General features: G+C 44.0%; 2 protein-coding genes across 2 annotated transcripts in view; both read left to right on the top strand.

Annotated features, from left to right (window-relative positions):
* kat6a (K(lysine) acetyltransferase 6A) overlaps nucleotides 1-6,047 on the top strand; it is a 39,928-nt gene extending 33,881 nt beyond the window's left edge. The window contains exon 17 of the mRNA XM_061071992.1: nucleotides 300-6,047. Coding sequence (XP_060927975.1) covers nucleotides 300-3,724 — 3,425 coding nt within the window. The 3' untranslated portion in view covers nucleotides 3,725-6,047. The remainder of the gene's footprint in view (nucleotides 1-299) is intronic.
* A 1,828-nt stretch (nucleotides 6,048-7,875) lies between these two features.
* Nucleotides 7,876-17,388, top strand: ap3m2 (adaptor related protein complex 3 subunit mu 2). Its single transcript, XM_061071144.1, has 9 exons — nucleotides 7,876-7,956; nucleotides 11,286-11,570; nucleotides 12,530-12,701; nucleotides 13,044-13,181; nucleotides 13,326-13,411; nucleotides 13,864-13,997; nucleotides 14,159-14,366; nucleotides 14,583-14,727; nucleotides 15,574-17,388. Exons 2-9 carry the CDS (start codon nucleotides 11,298-11,300, stop codon nucleotides 15,672-15,674), a joined length of 1,257 nt encoding a protein of 418 aa, XP_060927127.1. The 5' UTR covers nucleotides 7,876-7,956; nucleotides 11,286-11,297; the 3' UTR covers nucleotides 15,675-17,388.
* Nucleotides 17,389-19,142: the final 1,754 nt, after the last annotated feature.

The raw sequence follows: 19,142 nt of genomic DNA, 5'->3' as shown, positions 1-19,142 counted from the left end.
ATTTCAGTGATAGACTATTAGTGAGGCCTAGAGTACTTATACATGGAATTGCAGACAAAAGATTTAGCGCCAAACTTCAAAGATTCACAACTAAATGAAGTGTTGAAGGATTTTGCAATGTTCCATGAATTTAAAAGAACATTTTGCTGAATTTTGTTATAGAAAATTCTCAACATGAAGTAGTTAAAGGTCTGACCTCTGGATGACTTGACATGGTTGTCAGGATTTAATGATAATTGCACAAGTAGTGTTTTCTCTAGCTTTATCTAACACTGGCTCATTTTCTTATCTCCTCTCAGAACTCACACCTGTGCTGAAGCCAGTGGCTGATCTGACAGCAACTCCATCAAATCCCCTGGCAGCCAACTCTGACGTCCCGTTGAAGAAGAAGAAAGGCTGGCCCAAAGGAAAGAGCCGCAAACCACTGCACTGGAAGAAACGGGGACCTGGTCGACCACCTGGGGGCGGGTCCAGGGCTGCAGAGAGCCAGGCCTTAAGCGGGGATCCCCCACCCCCTAAAATCAAGATGAAGCCGGGCCGCAAGCCCCGCAGCTGGTACCTGCAGCGGGCCCAGGAAGAGGCCGAGAGGCAGGAGCAAGAAAGACAAAGGCCGTTGGAGCAGCAGCTGGACAAAGACCCTCAGCTGCTCCAGAAGGACGATCGCAAGCGAGTCTTAACCAGCACGGAGAGGAACCCCAAACACAAAGACTCCGACGAAGAGGACGACTACCTCCCTAAGCCTGTTGAGCAGAAGGTGCCCAAGAGGAGAGGGAGACCGCCCAAGAACCGCAACCTCTGCCAGCCGCCACAGCCCGCCCCCAAACCCCCTCCTCCCTCCGAGCCAGAGGAGGAAGAGGAGGAGGACGAAGAGGAAGAGACTGAAAGAGCCTGGGAGGAGGACAAGCCCAGCCGTCCACTGTCCCGTCCCCTGCTGTCCCCGTCTTCCTCCTCTTCCACATCAGGGCCCCGGGCCCCGCAGTCCCGGCCCCAGGACACAGACATGGGCGACAGGGAGGAAGAGGATGATGATGATGAGCGGGAGGAAGAGGAGTGTGGCAGTATGGGCAGCGGTGGCGGGAGCATCAACCGACGAGCAGCCGTCACTCCAGGAAGCAGGCGCAGTGAAGACCACGATGCAGACGATGAAGGCGACGGACACTTGGAGGAGAAGAGCAGCAGCAGCAACAACAGCAGCAAGAAAAGAAAGAGTCAGGACTCTGAAGAGGACGAAGACGATGAAGACGAGGAGGAGGAGCCTGCCTCCCGGGCGAGCTCTCCCCCGGTCAAAGAAGAACCCCAAGGCGGAGAGGCTTTTTTAGACACGGAGAGCAGCGCGGCCCGGGACTATGTCAGCAAACAGGAGGAGGAAGAAGAGGAGGAGGAGGAGGAGGCTGAAGAGGAGGCGCAGGACACCAAGTGCCGGCCCCCCTCGGCCGACCCGCAGCAGGAGGAGCGGCGGCGCCGAGAGCAGGAGGAGTCGGCTGCGGCGGCGGCGGCGGTGGAGACGGTCACGGCCATGTCCGTCCCCCCCGAGCCCCTGGAGCTGCAGCCGCTGCACCCGGACGACAAGGACGTCACGCTGCTGATGGAGCCGCAGCACACACACTCCCACCCCCACCAGCACTCTGAGTTCAAAGAGGAGCTGGGCCACCACCACCCGCACCACCCGCACCACCACTCCAACGAGCTGGACCTGGAGACCATGCAGGCGGTCCAGTCCCTGACCCAGGGGGAGGCCCAGGACGAAGAGGCCGAGCCCCAGCCGCACCACGGGGCGTACCAGGACTGTGAGGAGACCCTCGCCGCCTGCCGGACCCTGCAGAGCTACAGCCACACGGGGGAGACGGAGGAGGAGGCGCTGGCCTTGGCGGAGGAGTGTGGAGCCTCCCAGCACAGCAGCCCCCTCCCGAACCCCCCGGTGCAGCCCCTCCCCGGTCAGTCTGTGCGCTCTGTGAACAGCCCGGGGTTGCCCTCGGGTATCATGGACACAACGTCAGCCGGGCAGAGGGGGGGGACACCACTCCCCCCCGGAGCAGGTGGAGGTGCTGGAACCGGCTACACCCAAATCACCCCGGAGCACCCCGGCTCTCTGTCCGCCCCGTCCCAGCAGAACATGGAGACATCGCCCATGATGGACGTGCCGTCGGTGCCGGACCACTCGCAGCAGGTGGTGGACAGCGGCTTCAGCGACCTGGGCAGCATCGAGAGCACCACGGAGAACTACGACAACCCCAGCAGCTACGACTCCACCATGGGGGGGGGGAGCAGCGGGACCGGCACCGGGGGCAACGGAGGAGGGATGTCAGCCGCGGCCGTCACAGGAGCCTCCACCGCTTCGTCCTCTTCAGCCTCCTCTTCCTCCAGCTCGGCCCCACCCTCCTCCTCCTCCTCCTCCTCCTCCGCCTCCCAGTCCAACAGCTGCTCCTTTGTGCCGGCCCCCCCCCTCACATCACCCACGGGTAGCGGAGGGTCCCAGCTCGCGATGGGCGGCTGTGGCCTCATCCAGCAAACAGGACCAGGGCCCAACAGTGGGCCGGGAGCCGGTAACGTAGGCAGCGGCGTGCCCCAGCCCCCACCACCCCCACCCCAATCCAACACCCCCAGCTGTGGCATTAAGTCCCCTCAGAGCTGTGGTGTGATCGAAAGACCTCCCAGCACCAACCAGCAGCAGCAGCAACAACAACAACAGCAGCAACAACAACAACAACAACAACAGCAGCAACAACAACAACAGCAGCAGCAGCAGCAGTCCCAAAAGAAGGTTCCTCAGCAGCAGCAAGCCCCCAACCCTCCCCCCTCAGCACCGCCTCCACCACCGCACCAACAGCAGCAGCAGGCCTTGTCCCAGTGCAGTATGGGTAACGGCTTCGCCTCCACGCCCATGATCATGGAGATCCCTGAGAGCGGCGGCGGAGGAGGAGGCCGCACCCTCTACGAGCGCATGGGTCAGGACTTCGGCACCGGGGGTTACCCTCAACCCTCTGCCACGTTCAGCCTGGCCAAACTCCAGCAGCTCACCAACACCATCATGGACCCGCACGCCATGCCCTACTCCCACTCGGCCTCGGTCACCTCCTACGCCACCAGCGTCTCCCTGTCCAACCCGGGGCTGGCCCCTTCCCCCCACACGCCCCTCCCCCAGGGCCAGCCCACCATGACGCCGCCTCCCAACCTCAGCTCCGGCTCCATGAACCTCGGCTCCTTGCAGCTGCAGTGCAACATGCCCGGCTCCAACATCGGCCTGGGACCCCCGCCGCACACCCAGAGGCTCCAGGGCCAGATGGCGACGGTCAAGGGCCACATCTCCATCCGGTCCAAGGCCACCCAGCAGCTGGCCCCGGCCCCCCACCAGCAGCAGCTCTACGGCCGCAGCTCCGGGGCCATGCAGGGCACGCCACGCACCCTGGCCGTGCAGCGCGGCATGATGCCAAACCTCATGCCCACCCCGGCGCAGTACAACTCCATGAACATGACGCCGCTGAACGCCATGTCGGCCGGCTACCGAATGCCCCAGCCCATGATGAACAGTGGTTATCACGGCAACCCCCCTTACATGAACCAGTCCGCTCAGTACCCCATGCAGATGCAAATGGGCATGATGGGAGGGCAGGGTTACCCCCAGCAGCCTATGCAGCCCAATCACCACGGCAACATGATGTACACTGGCCCCTCCCATCACAGCTACGCTGGTGTCCCAAAGCAGTCGCCGTACATGAGTAGATGAGCAGCCAGGACCTGAAAGAGGAGGCACTAGGCCAGAGCTGATTCTCGCTGTACTCTAAATGTCAAATGCTCCTGTTCACCCTCTCCGGTGCCTCAGCCGGTACCGGGGGGGGGAAAGCGCCTGAAAGAAACCGAGAGGGTCTTTAGGGGGTTCCTGTTTTTTCTATGTTGAGATTTCGTCCCCTTTTATTTGGGCTGGTCTCCCCTCCCCTCCCAGCTGGCTGTGTACGGGAGCAAGTCTGCAGGGTTTCTGGCGCGGGGGTGTGTGTACACGGACCACGACACGTGCCGCGCTGCTTCGTGTCGGGCGAACACACGTCGGCAAACGTGGCTTCACACAGACGCAGGAGACTCCGCCTCCTCATCAAGTGCAGGAGGAGAGCCGGGGGGAGTACAAGAAACAACGAGGAGAGATAAATCAGGAGCACCTTGCTTTGTCGGACTGCGAATGAAAAACTGAATATATTCAAACATGCACACAATCTTTTAATTCAAATAGGAAGCCTTACCTTGAAAAAAAGAAAGACAGTGAAACATAGTAGGCGGACTCTTGTCTTGTTTTGTTTCGTTAAACATGATGTTAAATCTTATTTTTGTTGTCGATGTTTCTGTTGATTGTTTTTTTTAAAATACTTGTGTGCAGTCAGACCTCTTATATGCTTTGGTCTTTATATGTGCAGTGATACACTCGTGCTCTCTCGGAAATACCCAAACATCTCTGCAGGCCACCGGGTCACACGGCTTTTCACCTGGTTCCAGAAAAGCAAAGGAGCGGGACCTCCGGTGTGCGAGCTGTTTGTTTTTTTTAGAGTCTTTGTCTTCCTGGAACGGACAGTGTTGTTGTACCTAAAACACAGCAAAGACACAGGAGGAGACGAGCGCGTTATTGTCCATTTTATGTCCATAAATAAAATAAGTAGCATTATTTTCCAGTTTACCGCCGCTCTGAAAACGTTTAGATGTAAATATTCTGGTACTTCCCAATATCCAGCACACACAAACACACACACACACAGGCTAGCTGTCGCCAACTGGTGGCTGGCTCAGGAAGCACTCAGCTGTTCCACACTCCACTGACAGACGGTGTACAACGTCAGCCTTTTTTTTTTTTTTTTTAGCAGTTTAGGAAATGCAGAACAACCAGTGGGATTCCCATTGGACTGCTCTAAAGGAAATTATAGCTGACTTCCCCTCCTTAAGTGTTAGTGACCCAAAGAGGTCGAGGAGTCTGCTTTTGAATGGTGTATTCTGTTGAAACTGTATTTTTTTTGTTGTTTCTTTTTTGCAAAAATCTGCACTCCCATTGGCTAGAAACGTGGCAGTAAGACAGTATGCCTTTTATAAAAGGTGTGCCTAATTGCCTGATCTAGTGCATGGACTGGCCCTCGTATAGAGAGGCACACTCTACACATGAAAGCAGGGTCAGAGGTCAGAGGTGAGTTAGTGTTCCGAGGTCCTGTCGGCTCTGGAGGTGAACGGTTGACCTTGTCGCTCCATGTACCAGTATTCAAAGTCAAAAGAGGAGTTTTCGTTTTTCTTACAGACGTGACACTGCATACTTCAGTTGTGTGTATTGTTCTGTTCTGTACTTCCTTTTTGTTGTGTTTCTTTCTGAATTTTATCAGACTGGGCAGCTTTCTTTTATGACACAAGCTGACTCTTTTTGACTTTAGAAAAACCTATTGTAGAGAAAATGTTTTTTCTATAATATAAAAGGAAATTCTGACATTGATATTGGTACTGTCATTTTTTTCACTTATGTTTCAGGAAAAAAAAACAATACATATTTTTTAGCTCGCCTCTTGGGTAATACTTACTAAGAAATTCAAAATTTAAAAAAATTACCACTCACTTTTAGTGACTTTAAGATGCCTTTAACCTCTCCATTCCATCTCATCTCTAGAGTTTTTCTATCTTTGTGTAGTATATTAATGCTATTTTAAACAAAAGGACTACAAATATCTAAAGGTCACTTGGCATTCTTTTTTTTTTACTACTTGTGTGTGTATAGGATGACTTCCTTACATTTAAGAGGCATGTAAAAATGAGCTCAGTATATTTCTGTCTGTTTATATCGCTTCCCTTTTTGTATCCTTTGTAATTGTACATGTTGCGTTGTATGCTAAGAGATGGCGCAAAATAAAGAGGCGTGACAGCTGGGCAAACAGTGAAGGTTGTTTTGCGCCCAGCAGCCTCAACTCTCGACTCTGTCCCTGTATGTATTTCCATTTATTCGTTTTTTTTTTTGTTTTTTTTCTTAGCAAGTACTTTCAAAGAACTCTGTACATTTTAACATAAAATGAAAATAAATTATGTTGAGCCATCGTGTTTCCCTTGAGCCTTTTATATTTGTATCTCACTCAGTTCAGTTAAATGATAAAATAAGGTGGCAGTCCTAACTATCTACTGCTTCATTATCTTCAGCACCCAAGTCATATTCTAAATCAGTTGGCCCTCTTCTATAAGCCGAATATTTAGATTTTGGAATATGGATTTGAGTTAATTTTAAAAAACAAGAAAGGAGTTTTACATAAAAATGGGTAAAATAATTAAAATGTTTCCAATTTGAATGCTACTCCTCACATTTAGTTCAACATCATCCAATTGTGTAGTTTCTCTACCTGTGACACCTGAGACGTTTTCTAACAAAGAACTCAAATTTAATTAATTTTGATAAGTAGCTAATAGATCTGTGGTAGCCTATTTTATTTCAAGATATTTAGTTTCACACACTCCATCAAGAAATAATCAGTATACCCCACAGTGGGCCAACCCTAAAAATGAACCTCAGCCTTTACTTGTTAATTAAGAGAGTGCTATGACTACTTTTGGCCACTAGATGTCCCAGTACAACTCGTTTATATCATAATAAAGCCTTTATGTGATAATAATAGCAGCATCTCCTCACCTTCTAAACACAGGAGTCACGTCTGTGTTAGAAGTGGTTCCCACAATACACCAAAGGAGGAGGACTGTGACTCAGTATCTTCATCATGCTGGGACTACACATAATGTTTGTTAATAATACAAATAATCACTGTTAACATCTTTACTACTGGTTCTACTCATCTACTACTGGTCTATCAGAAATATATAATAGATTGAGATCAAGAGGAGGATGTGCTGAGTGCATTAAAGAAAGGAGATTCTTGTTTCACTCCAGCGATATGCAGCAGATGTGTTGGTTGTGGTGCGTGTGTAACAGGTGTGTGTTAAAGGGACACAAGTATCAATGCATCTTACATGCGTCTTTATTTGTTGGACGTGAATTCATCTGATCATTATGCAACTTTAATTAATTAATTGAACAAGAAAAATCAATCAACCAATCAATAAATCAGATTTTATTTATGTGATACTTTCATACAAAAACAATGTGAAAGCACAAAAGTATGGAGGACCATACATGACATAAGTATAAATAAATAAATGTAGAAATAAATAAATAAAAAAGGAAATAAATACATTAATACAGAAATAAATAAATAAATACGTTAATAACAACAAATGACAAATGTCTAAACAAATGTCTTAAATATATTTCCACATTTATTTATTTCTGTATTTAATTCTACATTTATTTATTTATTTATACTTGTGTCATGTATGGTCCTCCATACAAAAGGGCTTAACATAATAAAAACATTCCATCCAAAAAATAAAATAAAATCTCATTAATTTGCAAAACGGAAGATATAACAAAAGTTTGTGTGTGTGTGTGTGCGTGTGTGTGTTTGTGTGTGCGTGCGTGTGTGTGTGTGTGTGTGTGTGTGTGTGTGTGTGTGTGTGTGTGTGTCTGTGTGTGTGTGTGTGTGTGTGTGTGTGTGTGTGTGTGTGTGTGTGTGTGTGTGTGTGTGTGTGTGTGTGTGTGTGTGCGTGTGTGTGAAGTTTGAATGGAAAGAAACTCCACAAGATGAAATCTGATACTGAAACAAAATGTCAGACCAGGCTCCATCTCACAGCCAATCAGCGGCCAGAGCTGCTGCTGTTTACCGCGGCTCTCCCTCCGCGGTCCAATCACAGCGCAGCCCCGAGCCCATTTCCGTATTGTCGACCTATCCCTGCATTGAGTAGGCGGGACCGTGTAGCCTCGGCCTGTGATTGGTTCGCTGCGGTCCTCGGGGCTCCTCTCATCAGGATCTGCCTCAGCAGAACCGGAAGCAGCGGCTCAGTGGCTCTTTGGGAAGAAAAACGGTGCAAGGCGAGAAGTGAACATAGAAGCAACATTCCTCGGTGAGTGTGTGTAATGTGTGAAGGAAGGTCGCACCTTGTGTAAAAGGTGTTGTTGGTTTCCGGCTGCTGATGTGTGTGTTGCTGCCGGAGCGGGCGACGGGGCTGCTCCTCTGTCATGAGACCGAGGAGGAGGAGGAGGAGGAGGGACGGCTGTAGCATCATATGTGCAGATGAAGGCCTCCAGCCTCCCACAGATACACTTCCTCTGTTAAAACACTTCTAGTAGTCCTGGTTCTATTCCAGTAGACGTGTCCGGGTTCGTGTGGTTCCCTCTCGGCTCTGAACTCGATATCTCTGCCGCATATTTAATGAATACTCCGGTGTCACGTTTCCTCAGCCGCCGTAAGTTGGACTGAAGAAGACGTGTTGTGTGTAAGCTCCTTTTACCAAGTTACACGTTTAACCCTTATTGCCTGAATTAATTTCCAAAAATAAAATATTAGCTTAGTCTTTGCATTTGTGAATTATTAGAGCAAATGCCTCAGTTTTATGGGCATCAGACGTCTCAGTTCATTACAATATGTTTAAAATTATGTAAAAGGTCAAGTATAAAAATGTGTATCTATATCACATATACAGAATATTTAAGATTCTGCTCACATTAAACATGCTGTAGCCTGAATTAATTTACAAAAATAAAATATTATTTGTGTTTTTGGCTGTCGTACAGATGCTAAATTAAGTGGAGACTGTTGATTTCAATATACCATATACAATAGATATAAAATTTAGGTATGATGCAAATTAGAGACATTAGGCCTAATGGGGCATAACCGTAATTTAACAAATTTTCCAATCTCCGGTATGTAGATTATTATACTGATGCTGCTTTTGATTGAAATTGAATAACAACATATGTTTCCGTACAATCATTGCTGTTTTCCATCATCACAGTATTTAAAATACAGCTTAATATCTCAAAATAACTTTGCTGCACAGTACCAAGGGGCTAGTATGCATTTTCCACTCCGGCCACTAGATGGCAGCAGAGTACTTCCAATTACCTTCATGTTATGTGTAGTATTTGCACCATCAGGCATTAGTGGGATAAAAAGACCGGAGTGGGGTTTGAGGCAAATTCGCGACATTCATCTACAAGAGGTTAATGTCGACGTCAACAAATAGATGCAGTAGCATAGCCATCAGGAGACGCTGGACCTGTGACGTGATTTTGGTGAGAATACGCATTATAACAGTGAAGTTATTGAATATGTTTAATAGAAAATATTTCCCAAAATGATGCTAAATATTTTTTTTCTGAAGTTAGTACTGTAGCATAGCCAGCAGGACTCCCCGGACATGTGACGTGATTTTGGTGAGAATATACAGTATTACAGGGAAGTTATTGAATAGTTTTCATAGTAAATATTTCCCAAAATTATACAAAATCACTTTTTCCTAAACTTAGGACTGTAGCATAGTCAGCAGGACTCCCTGGATCTGTGACATGATTTTGGTGAGAATATACAGTATTACAGTGAGGTTATTGAACATTTTTTGTAATATCTCTTTTCGGTGTTGCACTTTGTAGACGGTCCCTGCCCACTCGTTTCTCAGCAAGCTGTACGTAGATAGATAGATAGATAGATAGATAGATTGATAGATTGATAGATAGATAGATAGATAGATAGATAGATAGATAGATAGATAGATAGATAGATAGATAGATAGATAGATAGATAGATAGATAGATAGATAGATTACTTTATTCATCCCCGAAGGGAAATTAAGTCGTCATAGCAGCCGGTATATTTGAATACAATAAAATACAATACAATAGAATAAAAAATAAAAAAAATATTGAGGTAGAAAGAATAAAAACAGAAACACAAGATAAATAGGTAGATAAGGTGCCGTGGCAAGATGATGGTAATAGTACTGATGATATGGTAATGTTATTGTTAGACAGTATATATAGTATATAATATATATTTATATATGATAGTAATTAAACCAATATAATAGCAGTATATAGTAATAATGGCAGCAACAGTATATATAATATTAATAGTAAATAAAATAATAATAATAATAACTAGACACCCATGTTATGTGTCCATCATGGAGGACGAGTCATATTGATGAAAACTGGCCTGTAGCCCTTTGTCCACATTACTACGGTGGGAATTATGCAGCGTTTGTGCTTTAACAACGTTTCGCTTATGACTTATTGATCCGGGAAGTCCGACTCTGTGAATGTCTTGCCAACTTCACTGAACTTTAACGTGATGCGTCTGCGAGCCGTCCATTGACATGTGAGACACAAAGTTGGACTGATAAAGGCTGTGACCATGTAAACTACACTCTCATCTGTTTTAATCCTATGGGTTTACCTGGAAGCCCTTTATACAGATTAACCTTTTGTAATATTTGCTTTAGAAAAGGGTGTAGCACCATTCTGTCAACGTGATTAACCAGCACTCATCTACCACAAAGACTTAATATGTGCTGCTCAACAAAGCACTCCAGTGTTGTCCTTATATTCAGCTGCATTAGTTTGAAGCTCCAGTGTCCGACTTCACTCAAACACTGGTGAAATGTTCACTGACTACATACTAGTGCAAAACAAATAAATATGGCTGAGAAAATACATTAACTGTGAAATAACTGCATTATTACACAATAAGCGGCTAACAGCTCAGCAGTTCATTCTCAGGTGTGAATATAATATAAGTTCCATGTAGCTGTTTCAGTTTTAGGATACTCCTTACTCATTACTTTCCTATTTCATTATCAAGCATTCAATATTTTCTATTGGGGGGACTTCATATTTAACCCTGATTGATTTATTGGTTGGCTGACAAATCGACCAATATGAGCCTCTCACAGTCATCAGAATCTGCTTTTATGTTTGCTGATATAGCTTTTATTATACAGAATAAACAATGCAGAAAAGATTAGGATTTATGTTTACATTTTACATAACAACTGTGTTTCTTTCCTAATATTCATACTCTATTTATTTGTTTGAATTTATATTTTCATTTTATGAACAGATATTCATAATGTTTAAAATGTAAAATATCAAGATTCAACGAAATTTCTTTGTCATATGGGTTTGAAAACCAAATCTTCGGAATCATGGCAAAATATATATGGGCCTCTATATCGTCATCAGGATTTTTTTTATTAACCCTCAGTAGATTATCGGCATCAGGCCCAAATTTCACATCATGTATAGTTTTGCATTACTTCTCTATGATATCAAATGTGTATAATCCAGTGACCTCCACCTGAATTCTACATCTCTCACAGTTTATTCAACTGTATCCTGAAATGCTTTGGTTTATAATATGTGCTTGTTTATGTTCATATCCTTTGCCTTCCAGCCTCCAGCCAAAATGATCCACAGCCTGTTCCTCATAAACGCCTCCGGGGACATTTTCCTGGAGAAGCACTGGAAGAGCGTGGTCAGCCGCTCAGTGTGCGACTACTTCTTTGAGGCTCAGGAGCGCGCCACCGAGCCGGAGAACGTCCCTCCGGTGATCTCCACGCCGCACCACTACCTCATCAGTGTGCTCCGGCATCGGATCTACTTCGTGGCGGTCATCCAGAGCGAAGTGCCGCCGCTCTTCGTCATCGAGTTTCTGCACAGAGTCGTCGACACGTTCCAGGTTCTTGCCTCCTCTTTTTTCTGTACATTTTGTCATTGACCCAGATCTAGGGTTTGCAAAATTCCGGGAATATTCAAAGTTGGAAGCTTTCCATGGGAATTAACGGGAATATACGGGAATTAACGGGAATATACAGGAATTAACGGGAATAAACTGGAAATGTTGTAGGTAATTTATACTGACTGTATTTACCTTGCCATATACAGACATAAATATAAACATTTTGTTTTGTCATAGGCTGATTTGAGCCCTGTGGAAACTTTGGGCACTTGACTATATGCTTCTGTATCGTTGTGTCATTCTTAACATAGGTCTTTGCACAGTATTTGCAAATGTACACAGCCTTTCCTTCTACATTGGATGGGGTGAAATGTCTCCACACATGAGATAGTGCACGTGGCATTGTTCTGTAGAATAAGATGAGAAAAAAGTTTGTAAAAAAACACTAATGCAATGCCAGAGATATAAATAGTTAGCCAAACAATTGGAATCGTCTGTAAACATATTTTACAATTGATGGATAAATGAATGGAAATAGTCTAGATGAACAGATGAACAATCCTCAATCAGCATGCTAATATATTGTCCCGAGTAATATCATCGAAACTTACCTGACTAGTCCTGCACTCTACAGCAGGCCTCAATAGCCCTGCTGTAGAGTGAAGCATGCTGGGAGTTATCTGTGCATGTGATGGAAGAATGCAGAGTGGAGGGTTGAAACTCAACGTGAAGCGTGTGCTGCTTCCATACATCTTTAAAATAGAGTTTTGAATGATGTTTTTATTGCTCAGCGTTTAATTTGTGTATTTTTTTTTTTTTTTCAAAATTCCCGAGCTAAACTTCCCATGGAAAGTTTCCGGAAGGTTTCCGGAAATTTACCGGAAACTTTCCGCCCCTTTGCCACACTACCCAGATCTGACTTTAACTCTCCACATTCTGCTTGTTGTCTGTGATCTCAGGACTATTTTGGAGTGTGTACAGAGGCTGCCATTAAGGACAATGTGGTAGTGGTGTATGAACTACTGGAAGAGATGCTGGATAATGGCTTCCCACTGGCCACAGAGTCAAACATCCTCAAAGAGCTCATCAAGCCCCCCACCATCCTCCGCACTATGGTCAACACCATCACGGGTACAGTCTTCTTACATGATCACATTTAAAATGAAATAGACACGCTCCCCATTAGAGGAGGTGTTCTTAATGTTATGTCAAGTCAAAATACAGATGTGAGATAAAGTTTGTCAGCATGGTTCTGTGCAGGTCATTTGTTTTGAAAACCTCAGAGGATCCATTAACACAAAAATATTGATTGTATCTGTTATTATTGAATTATGATGGTAAAATATCAAGGTATATATATACACAGTCCAGAAATTCAGCCATCCTCTATAGTCATGGCCTGAAACACAGCAACATGAGATCCCTGTATACTAGTGACTGTACGTATTGTTTCATATCAATTTGGTTTTGCAGGCAGCACCAATGTGGGTGAGCAGCTCCCCACAGGCCAGCTGTCCGTGGTGCCATGGCGACGCACCGGGGTCAAATACACAAACAACGAAGCTTATTTCGATGTGGTGGAGGAGATTGATGCGATCATCGATAAATCAGGCATGGCGCTGTACTAATTACAAAGAGACACGTAGATTAAACTGACATATATATATCTGCATGAAACATTTACTTCAAACATCACAATCTGGTACTCAGAATTATTTATTGTTTGTGTATACTCATTGTGTTCTCTCTCCTCAGGCTCCACAATAACAGCAGAAATCCAGGGAGTTATTGATGCCTGTGTAAAGCTGACGGGGATGCCTGACCTCACCCTGTCATTTATGGTGTGTTTACAAACCTTTTCTTTTTACTCTTGCAGATTCTCAACAAGTTATCTCTCAGGGCATCTACACTCTCTGACTAATGTAGACCATTAGAAAGTGGTATATACATGACTATGTTACAAACAGAGACACAGAGCCCAGAGCATTTGTGAATTATTAGAGCAAACGCCTCAGTTTTATGGGCATCAGACGTCTCAGTTCATTACAATATGTTTAAAATTATGTAAAAGGGCAATTATAAAAATGTGTATCTATATCACATATACAGAATATTTAAGATTCTGCTCACATTAAACATGTAGCAGCCCTTTTTTTGCTTTAACCAAAATGCTTTAAAAAGAGTTTGAATGGGCGCAAAAGAATAAAAATACAATGGTTTAAACTGCAGGAAATACTATAAAATGTATTCTGGTTTAACCACCAAGCCAACCGTTTGTGTTTCCTTCCCCCAGAATCCTCGGCTGCTGGATGATGTCAGCTTCCACCCGTGTGTTCGGTTCAAGCGGTGGGAGGCTGAGCGGATCCTCTCCTTCATCCCCCCAGATGGAAACTTCCGGTTGCTCTCATATCACGTCAGCTCGCAGAAGTCAGTGCTTTATTCTCTGTTTTATCACATTATCTGCTATACCACGTTATGGAAAAGACACATACAACCCTTTATACTGAATTCAGTTTATAATCCATATGTTAATGATCTTTAAGCTGTATACTTACATTCAAATAATTGTTGTCTTGCTTCTTCCTCAGTCTGGTGGCAATCCCAGTGTACGTCAAGCACAACATCAGCTTCCGCGAGGGAAGCTCTCAGGGTCGTTTTGATTTGACCCTGGGCCCCAAACAGACCATGGGTAAGTCTGTGGAGTCGGTGCTGGTCAGCAGCCAGCTGCCCCGTGGAGTCCTCAACGCCAACCTCAACTCCTCCCAGGGAACACACACCTTCGACCCAGTCACAAAGGTACTTCCAAATGTGTCCAGGTGTGATCATACACCTAAAACAAGGAGAGAGTAAATGAACATAGGAGTGAAGACGTTGCTTGAAGTTCAATTTATGACATTAAAGCTACAGGTGTCCAAAAGTCGTTGTATGCTTTCATTCTGCATTGTCATAGTGTAAAAAGGAAAGACTTGTGTTATTAATCTCACACATATCATACCTTTTTGTTTTGTCCAGATGTTGACATGGGAGGTTGGTAAGATCAACCCGCAGAAGCTTCCCAGTCTGAAAGGAACCATGAGTCTGCAGCCCGGAGCCTCCAAACCTGACGAGAACCCCACCATCAACATCCAGCTCAAGATCCAGCAGATGGCCATCTCAGGTACACACACACACACACACACACACACTTACACTTTTAACAACTTCACCTCTAATAAGAGTCATTGTTGTGTCTTATTGTCATTATTGTGCTTCTATGAAATCGTCTGTGAAAACAATAGTTTTTTCATTGCTGAAATGATCTAACTAATAAAATCTTACACATTTTATTCATTAATCATATGATTTATAGTTTTATTAAATATTTTACACGTTTATCGTAACACGTTTAATCTCAAATTGAGTCACAGTAGCATTGAAAGTAGTTCACCCTCAACCCCCACATTCAAGAGAGATATGTAAATCCTGCTCAGCTGACAACCACCTGACTGTCTCAGCCTGTGAGCACAGTGACACAGTGACCACTAGATGGCGCCAAAGGCAACAAATAAACCTCCTCAATCTGTTATGAGCTATCTGAGTTTTTTATAAGAAGATTTTAAAATATTCTCTGGTATAATTGTTTCTGAAACGCAGAAATTTGGATACATGAAATTAATAATTTCCGTTTGTTGTTAACTTAATGTATTAACATGTCCTGATCAGCCAAAATATTAAAACAGATAACTGGTTTTAGTGTTACGTTAATTTATCTTTGACCTTTGAGATTATTTAATAACAGTTTATAAATCCTCAAAGACCCAATCTCCATGGAACAGCATTACATGTCTTTCTCTTGAGAAGCTGTAGCTGAAACAAATGTCTCTGGAGGTTTTATAAATTCATCAGCATCTCCACTTTGAGCGACACAATATTCACACATTTATGCCACACACTTATGAAAGCACATTGGAGTATGGATGCATTGGAGTATGGATGAATTCATGATGACTGTGTCGTTCAACAGGGCTTAAGGTTAATCGACTGGACATGTACGGTGAGAAGTACAAACCTTTCAAAGGCATCAAGTACATGACGAAGGCTGGCAAGTTCCAGGTCCGGACATGAAGACTCCTGCTCAGTGACGACTGGACCAAACCACAATAAGACAGAGGGGTTACGTGTTGGAGGAAGGGGAGATGGTACATACCCTGTGTATATGCTTTTCAGGATTCACCTACACCAACTGGAGGGTCCTTGTAGCAGATGAGAATGGGCCATTTCACTTAGAAACGTGAATTAAAAGCATCAAATGCCCAGAAAATAAAAATACATTTCTATCTGAACTGAACCCAGGTCAAACCCAGCTGATCACAATGTGCTGTATATCACTCCTGAACAAGAATTTCCCTTATAATTTTGATCCTAAGCTCAAATCAAACCCAAGCCGTTCCAAGTTTCATTTCAGGCGCAAGTTAAAACTACATTTGAAGCTCTCACTAACAATCTGCTGCCGTCCTGTTTCAGACTCGAATGTGATCCGTCCTCCACTTGTCCAGTATTTCATTTCCGTAATGTTTGTCTGGATCGATGAGTGCAGGTGATTATTATTTGCACACCAAACAAGAGCTATTAGATATTGGACCAATAGTAAATCAAAAAAATTCTGAAAGCATGAGTTACATAGTCTGATTAAAATTACAGTATTTCCCCAAAGACCGCTGCAAAATGAAACAATATCTTTGTCTTACAGCACAGTAATACACCAAACTAAGTCAGGAAACTGTTGCTTGGCTGGATTTGCTCTAACGACGGACACCTTTTGTTCCAAGTCAAATTTAAAATTTCCATTTCTTTCTCCCACATTTAACAGAGTAGAGCTACTCTGACCCTCTGTGTTCAAACCATTCCCATTGCGAACTGCTTGTGAAACTTACTAACATGTGTCTTACCCTCCTGTGTGATTACTCCCCCATCGTTCCTCTGTTTTCTGTTTGCTCTGTTCCTGCGCTCTTTTCCGCGTTGCAATGATTTGATGATTTGATGTCTGTAGCACTGGAGCCAGCTCACTACTGTATGAGAACGTGACACTAGAGGCATCCTTGATTCTGCACTATCTGCTGGTACTAACATTTCATTTTAATGCAGGTGACAGGACAGTAGAGCGACTATAGCTGTTTATTAACATGACTGTTTCTGGGAGATTTCCAGGCCCGTGTTCACCTGTTTTATTCAAATAAAATTGTTATTTATTAAAGTTAACAAGTGATTTGCTAAATTAATATTATTGTGTTTACAGTGTTTCCATTCCCTGCAGTCCATCATCAGCTTTAATTCTATTAGAAACTTCATATTTTAAATGTGTTATGGCCAAACACCAGATTTTGTTTTCAACATATCCATCATAAAGATTCTTCCCCCTCTCAGCTTAACACTATGATTATCCAAAATGTGTTTTCCAGTGCATAAAAACAGTATAATGTGCATCATAATATCTATTTGTAAAGATCTTGTAAACACAAAATTATGAATGTCGCCATGGCAACTGGGATAAATCGCATAAACCGCTCCAAGAGTCAGGGTAATGAGTATGCGTGCCGCTGGGTCTCTGCTGAAATCAGCTCATATTCATCATATTCAAGCCTCGCAGGTCACAGAGGTTGATGGTTGCAAATAGAATGTGATATGTGAGCAACTCTACACCAACAGAAATATATGAAACTGTGTGAAAGAACAATGACAGGTCACTCAGAGGAGATGTTGATGGTTTGTATTTTGTCTGCTTAACAGCCTCCAGGGGAGTGTTATACTTGTGTAAAAATAAAGATTTGATGTGTTATAACTGGTTGATAACTCTAATTCCAAATTGTTTTATCATACTGTGAAGTTAATCACAAGTCTACTTCTCTTCTTGTCAGTGGTTCATCAGACTGTGGAGCTACTCTTTTGATGAACAGTCATAAAAGCATTTGAGTGGTTTTGTTGTATTTCTAGGCACAAATTAATATTTGTATGTTCATGTTATGGAAGCACACATAGATGCACAGTCAGATTTAATCCACAGCCAGAATAACTGGACTAGACCCCTGTTAATTTATATTTTATACATCATTACAAAACTGTAGTAGAACTAGTGAAATCACAATTATGGGAACAGAAACCACAGAGGATATTTTTATTTTTCAGTCCGGACTAAATATTTTTTTAGCCTATGAAATCTAAATTGAAGTACATCAAAGTAAAAATGTGGAATATGGCCAAAATGGCCACTAAATGCAAAATAGCAGGCTTCCTGTTGTGTTTTTCCAATTGCACCGAAATACTTTTTTGTTTGTCTGGTCATGTTACACCTGTATATTGATTTTTGTGAAGACCGGTCAATGTGAACACGTTCCAGGGGTCTCGGGGGGGCACCGTTGAGCCATTTTGCGATGCCCATTGAAAATTCTGCAAATTTTGGTAAGAATTTGAGCATGGTAAAGCCCTCAAAAAGCCAATTCATTTGCCTGAATAATAATAATAATAATAATAATAATAATAATAAATAATCCTTACAATTTCAATAGGGCATTACCTGACCTTTGATCAGTGCTCGGGCCCTGATTATCACTGGTTCCCTGTTACTTTTCAAGATCAGAATCAGAATTCTTTTATATGCCAGGTATGTTTGCACATACAGGAAATTGCCTTGGTGTCATTGGTGCACTGAACATAAAACAACAATATAAAAAACAACAATATATAAGGAATAGAATAAAATAGAATAACGTATATACAGTAACAGAGTTATGGGCACGTGCTGTGCTAAGGTGCAGAGATTGGTGATAGTGCCAATAATATATAAGTTAAACCAATATCATTTTCCCCACCCTCTTCACCACAGCCGTACAGTAAGTGGGACTTCCCTGCAGCAGAGGAAGGTCCTGGTCCAGCAGAGGAAGATCCTGGTCTGACTCTGGTCCTGGTCTGTCTCTGGTCCTGGTCTGACTCTGGATCATGACACGGATCCTGGCTTGTGATAGCAGGAGGCTGAGGTACCCAGCCCGGGCAGCTGGGGCCGCTGCTCTTCCTCACAGAGCGAGGAGGAGGAGGAGGATGTCAGGGTCTCGGACCTGAGAGGTCCTGATCCTCATCCTGATCCTCATCCTGACTCCTGATGTTACAACATGTGGTTTTGAAAACCCACGTGTGACGTCAGCCTATTAAAACCACTGCCCTTTGACGCCAGAGGCTCCAATTAAACCGATGAAATCACAGATAAATCATTTTAGAACATTTATGACCTCACATGTAAAGACGTAAACTGATCACCAGTTTAACCCCCACATCCTCTGGCTGTGTGACGTCCCCCCCCCCCCCCCCCACCCCCACCCTGGCTCCAGCTGACAGGAGTCCACTCCATAATTTACTGAGGACTTTAACCCTTTCAGAAACTCTTGCTCTCTTTCTCTCTCTCTCTCTCTCTCTCTCTCTCTCTCTCTCTCTCTCTCTCTCTTGGACCAGACAGAGCAGCTCCAAGTCAGACTTATGTCATCAGGCCAAAACTTTTTTCCCTCCCTCTCCTTTTTTGTGCACGAGTATTTTTTTATCATTGGA

This window comes from Limanda limanda, chromosome 5, assembly GCF_963576545.1.
Source record: "Limanda limanda chromosome 5, fLimLim1.1, whole genome shotgun sequence".
NCBI lineage: Eukaryota > Metazoa > Chordata > Actinopteri > Pleuronectiformes > Pleuronectidae > Limanda > Limanda limanda.
Note: the sequence above shows the minus strand (reverse complement) of the source record. Positions and strands in the feature narration are given on the sequence as shown.

What these genes read in the sequence shown, in the direction of transcription:
- ap3m2 (XM_061071144.1), top strand. Translation starts at nt 11,298, where the DNA reads ATGATCCACAGCCTGTTCCTCATAAACGCCTCCGGGGACATTTTCCTG. An exon ending in TATGGTCAACACCATCACGG is followed by an intron (nt 12,702 to 13,043) that starts GTACAGTCTTCT and finishes TTGGTTTTGCAG; the next exon opens with GCAGCACCAATGTGGGTGAG. An exon ending in CCTTCGACCCAGTCACAAAG is followed by an intron (nt 14,367 to 14,582) that starts GTACTTCCAAAT and finishes TGTTTTGTCCAG; the next exon opens with ATGTTGACATGGGAGGTTGG.